General features: G+C 37.3%; 1 protein-coding gene across 3 annotated transcripts in view; it reads right to left on the reverse strand.

Moving 5' to 3' along the window:
* HDAC10 (histone deacetylase 10) overlaps nt 1-2,585 on the reverse strand; it is a 44,448-nt gene extending 41,863 nt beyond the window's left edge. Inside the window, exons 1-4 of one of the 3 annotated variants that reach the window (XM_075208908.1) lie at nt 2,462-2,579; nt 1,912-1,978; nt 1,462-1,596; nt 456-552 (exon numbers count right to left, since the gene is read on the reverse strand). In XM_075208908.1, the coding sequence (XP_075065009.1) occupies nt 456-552; nt 1,462-1,596; nt 1,912-1,976 (297 nt within the window). In that variant the 5' untranslated portion in view covers nt 1,977-1,978; nt 2,462-2,579. The other 2 variants (XM_075208909.1, XM_075208911.1) reach the window with 2 other exon arrangements.
* Nucleotides 2,586-6,000: the final 3,415 nt, after the last annotated feature.

Raw genomic sequence — 6,000 nt, forward strand, 5'->3', positions numbered from 1 at the left:
CAATACTTGAACAGATTTTTTGTTGTGTGAGCAGATAGAATAATCAGAATAAAACGGAGATTCACCACGTAATTTGCAGAAAATTGGGGTGCAATGTTTGGGATCCCTATTAATTGTGAGATACTCAGTTACGCAATCAGTATTCTTGAAAAGAGGTTAGAACTGCAATGGAAATCAAAATGATCTAACCAGAGCAGGAGAATAAGCCTGGTGATTAATATCTCCCAATCAGCAACAGACCTAGACATCGGACCTCTACTAAATGCGGAAAGATGGATTTACAGTTAAATCCTTAGCATCGGTGGAAATCATTAAGCAATTTCTTTGCTACACAAGTTCCAAATCTCAACTACATCATATTTATGATGAATTCTTCTATAAGCTTTTGCATGAATTAGACTACACAATTAAATTCATAAAATCATGTAATATACTACTTGCAGTCTGTGTCACACCTGATGAAAGTATGCAGCAATATAGTTCTTCGAAGTTCTCTTCAATTCTTCTACATCCATGGTCTGAGTACTCTTCACTACCTTAAGGTAGTCAGGACTGAAAAAAAGATGGGGGAAGATAGAAGGTTAATGCATGCAGTGCAAGCTGCAATATTTAAGTTGCTTGCTGCTAAAGAAACAAAAAAACATGAAAAAAAGGCATATTGGACTCATTTTGAACTATATATCGCAAGTTATACCACTTCCAGCAGAGGAGTGTATCTCCCAAATTATTGTAGCATTGTGGCCACACGCATTGGAACCCGACCATCCCACTGATTGGGACAAGGGAAGGATAATAACAAAATTAATCTTCCTACAATTATATTGTTACAGATTCAGTTACTTTTTTTTTTTTAAAGTACGACTAGCAACATTCACAAATGAAAACTTAAAAAAGGATATATGAGAGAGTAGTGTACTTAGCAAAGATAAGCACATCTGATTTTCTGTCTAGTAGTTTTGATAAAACAGCAATCTTTTGCACCCCAATATAGCTTGTATTATTGATAAAGACACATACAACTTAGTTTTTATGCAAGCTAAATGCATGTAAACAAATCTGGAATTTTAAACATTGCACCAAGATACCATACCATTTGTGTTTTTACATACTTAATTTAAGCTGCCCTATGTTATTTTAAATGCTACTGGTTTTATTTCATTTTTTTTTGGACGAATTTTATATGCGGTTTTGAAATGTCAATAAGTACGTTGTCTTTTACACAGTTGGATGCAAAATGCAGCATGTTGGCACAAAAAGCCTGTTAGTCCAGATCAGAACTGGAGAAAATTGCAGTCATATGGATGACTAATATCTGACCATATGTATATAGTCATCATCCCATCAAACTATTTGTACTCAATGAGATCCAATCTCTCCCACAAGTACTAAAAAAACAGTGACAGGTGGATGTTTGTAATTGCTAATAGTAGAGAAAATCAAATTAAAGGACAAAGTACACACCTGTGAACTAATGTTATCTCTTCCTCAGTAGCCTCTCTGACAGGTAACTGGACACATCTCTTTACAAGCTCATAATGATGCAGCCTCTTGTAAGAGCAAGAAAGTCTCTCTGGCACCTCAATAGCACATTCTGGACTGACAAAATTAATTTAAAAAAGAAAAAAAAAAATCAAACACATTTTCCCCACGTTCACATATGCAACATTATAATAAAAAAATAATTTTGTTTTCAGCTACAAAGCAAAATCACTATACACACTGCATTATGATAAATATACAAAAAAAAAAAAATCATAACAATTACTTATGCTGTCAAAAATATTTTTGAGGTTAATGATAAAACAGTGTAAATGCTAGTAATAATATGGTCATTTGATTTGATACACAAGATGCTGGAAAATGTACTTAAAATGTAACTAAAAATAATTATTTTGTCATTAGTTTACATACTCATCCCAAAGCAGCTTATAGTTCATCATTTCTTCATCATAAATCAATGCTGTGCTAGACACCATTGCTGAAAAAAACAACACAACTGTAAAGTGTTAGAAATTATTCAGAAACATGTTCTATACATATTAATAATATTTACAACTTCTCTTTCTAAAATTCCCAAAGGCAAAGACAGTTACATTAACTAAAGGAATGTACAAGATAGCTCAAAGTAAACTTCTGACAGGTATATATATATATATATATATATATATATATATATATATATATATATATATATATATATATATATATGTACACTCTAGTATTTTCATTACTATTCTGCATAACTACTTAGTGTTCTGTATATGTTTATTCCAGTGCTCTAGGAATTAAAATTTTCTAGTGCGGATATAAAATGTAAAAACAAATGTATAAAAGTGACCAATGCACTGCTGCAAAGGGCTGCACTGAACGCATCGCTATGGGCAGTTGTACCTAAGTAGTCCTGTCTGCTATACACAATACAGTGCGTACACCATAAGAACGATATCTGTATGGGACAAACCTGCGCTGGAAACACTACAAATACCGAGTTTCTACTTAGCGTGATTGAACTGTCTGATAAGAAGGTAGAATGGCAGGAGCAGCGTCAGAAATAGAGTAACCAACCGGCTTCCTTATTTTACACCGAACCCACATGAAGCCCCTCCTGTACCACGAAGCCTCGTTCTTACTTCATTTTACAGCTCAGAACTAGACTACCATATGTGTTACTACAGGGTGCGGGCTTCTGACATCGTGGCCATTTTCTCGAAGACCAAGGTTGGTTGGTCACAAAGAAATTGGCTTCCATACGTTAATTTAGAAAATAAGATTACACCAATCGAAGAGCTGGATAGTATACCTGAAATAACCGGAAGGTTTATACTTAACAAAATATGTAAATTGTGGACTCTTACTTTTTCCACAGACCACGACTGATATATTTTGTTAATACTTAATTATAGGAGGAAAGTGCTTCTCCCAGACCAAACAGTGAATCACAGGCTTAATTATATGCATTATGTGGCCTGGTATGTTCATACATAGGGGAATAATTGTTTCAGCTTTTTGAGCTGCATCACATACCATTAGGAAGCTGCCCCATATATGTGTTAGGACTAGAGATGGGCGGGTCCGGTTCTCCGAGAACCGAACCCACCCGAACTTTGGGTATCCGAGTACCGAGCTGAGCAGCTCGGTACTCTCCCGCCCATTCCGAATCCAAATCGAGGCCGAACGTCATTGTGACGTCGTCGGATCTCGGGACTCGGTTCTCGCGATAGTTCAACTTTATAAATACACGCCTCCACAGCAATCCATCGCCATTTGACAGAGGGAGAGAGCAGGGTGTAGTCATAGGCTAATTAGAGCAGGGACAGAGAATACCATATTGTTCTTGCAATTGCTCTAACCAAAATCGCTAGTGCAGAGAGGAGGATAGAGGTTTATTATTTTTTCTTCATATTTGGCACTCCCCAGCGCTTTTGGGGTGTCCCCCATAATTGTGCATTAATATTTCTGGCTGTCAAAAGTCATATCTGTCAGCAGTATCTACTCAATAATTTTTAGCACTCCTCAGTGTTTTTGGGGTGTCCTCCCTAATTGTGCATTAATATTTCTGGCTGTCAAAAGTCATATCTGTCAGCAGTATCTACTCAATAATTTTTAGCACTCCTCAGTGTTTTTGGGGTGTCCTCCCTAATTGTGCATTAATATTTCTGGCTGTCAAAAGTCATATCTGTCAGCAGTATCTACTCAATAATTTTTAGCACTCCTCAGTGTTTTTGGGGTGTCCTCCCTAATTGTGCATTAATATTTCTGGCTGTCAAAAGTCATATCTGTCAGCAGTATCTACTCAATAATTTTTAGCACTCCTCAGTGTTTTTGGGGTGTCCTCCCTAATTGTGCATTAATATTTCTGGCTGTCAAAAGTCATATCTGTCAGCAGTATCTACTCAATAATTTTTAGCACTCCTCAGTGTTTTTGGGGTGTCCTCCCTAATTGTGCATTAATATTTCTGGCTGTCAAAAGTCATATCTGTCAGCAGTATCTACTCAATAATTTTTAGCACTCCTCAGTGTTTTTGGGGTGTCCTCCCTAATTGTGCATTAATATTTCTGGCTGTCAAAAGTCATATCTGTCAGCAGTATCTACTCAATAATTTTTAGCACTCCTCAGTGTTTTTGGGGTGTCCTCCCTAATTGTGCATTAATATTTCTGGCTGTCAAAAGTCATATCTGTCAGCAGTATCTACTCAATAATTTTTAGCACTCCTCAGTGTTTTTGGGGTGTCCTCCCTAATTGTGCATTAATATTTCTGGCTGTCAAAAGTCATATCTGTCAGCAGTATCTACTCAATAATTTTTAGCACTCCTCAGTGTTTTGGGGGTGTCCTCCCTAATTGTGCATTAATATTTCTGGCTGTCAAAAGTCATATCTGTCAGCAGTATCTACTCAATAATTTTTAGCACTCCTCAGTGTTTTTGGGGTGTCCTCCCTAATTGTGCATTAATATTTCTGGCTGTCAAAAGTCATATCTGTCAGCAGTATCTACTCAATAATTTTTAGCACTCCTCAGTGTTTTTGGGGTGTCCTCCCTAATTGTGCATTAATATTTCTGGCTGTCAAAAGTCATATCTGTCAGCAGTATCTACTCAATAATTTTTAGCACTCCTCAGTGTTTTTGGGGTGTCCTCCCTAATTGTGCATTAATATTTCTGGCTGTCAAAAGTCATATCTGTCAGCAGTATCTACTCAATAATTTTTAGCACTCCTCAGTGTTTTGGGGGTGTCCTCCCTAATTGTGCATTAATATTTCTGGCTGTCAAAAGTCATATCTGTCAGCAGTATCTACTCAATAATTTTTAGCACTCCTCAGTGTTTTTGGGGTGTCCTCCCTAATTGTGCATTAATATTTCTGGCTGTCAAAAGTCATATCTGTCAGCAGTATCTACTCAATAATTTTTAGCACTCCTCAGTGTTTTTGGGGTGTCCTCCCTAATTGTGCATTAATATTTCTGGCTGTCAAAAGTCATATCTGTCAGCAGTATCTACTCAATAATTTTTAGCACTCCTCAGTGTTTTTGGGGTGTCCTCCCTAATTGTGCATTAATATTTCTGGCTGTCAAAAGTCATATCTGTCAGCAGTATCTACTCAATAATTTTTAGCACTCCTCAGTGTTTTTGGGGTGTCCTCCCTAATTGTGCATTAATATTTCTGGCTGTCAAAAGTCATATCTGTCAGCAGTATCTACTCAATAATTTTTAGCACTCCTCAGTGTTTTTGGGGTGTCCTCCCTAATTGTGCATTAATATTTCTGGCTGTCAAAAGTCATATCTGTCAGCAGTATCTACTCAATAATTTTTAGCACTCCTCAGTGTTTTGGGGGTGTCCTCCCTAATTGTGCATTAATATTTCTGGCTGTCAAAAGTCATATCTGTCAGCAGTATCTACTCAATAATTTTTAGCACTCCTCAGTGGTTTGCGCTCAGAATGGATTCAAAGCAGTCCACATATGATCTAAATGAGCAACCAGGTTCTGTCACCAGTCCTGATGTTAGTGTTCCCAGTACGTCATCTGGCCAAGGCGATGTCAAACAACAGAGTGTTTTCAAATTAGTGCAAAAAACAAAAACCAAAAAAAAATTTACTGTATTGAAGCGAAAAAGAAGTGTAACTGAGCAAAAGTTAAGTGACGATAAAAAAAAAATTGCAAGCATGCCATTCTACACACGCAGTGGCAAAGAGAGAATGAGGCCTTCACCTTTGGCTATTAGTGGCAGATCCCAAAAAGTTACCCAGGCTACAATTGGTGCACAACTACTGTTACGCGTCAAAGCTGAGCTGCAAGATACCAGTGAGGCATTACAGGAGAATATTTGCTCTGATTCACAAATGACAACAATCCCTGTGGAGAGTCCATCCAACAGTGGGATGTCTAATCGTGAGCATTCTGCTGATGTGTGCCTTAATAGCCCGAGTGTAGCCGGTGATACCCAAATTGAGGATGCCACTTTGGAAGTATAAAAGAGGATGAGGGGGAGATTTGTGTAGGCGACGA

Source organism: Mixophyes fleayi, chromosome 4 (genome assembly GCF_038048845.1).
Source record: "Mixophyes fleayi isolate aMixFle1 chromosome 4, aMixFle1.hap1, whole genome shotgun sequence".
Taxonomy (NCBI): domain Eukaryota; kingdom Metazoa; phylum Chordata; class Amphibia; order Anura; family Limnodynastidae; genus Mixophyes; species Mixophyes fleayi.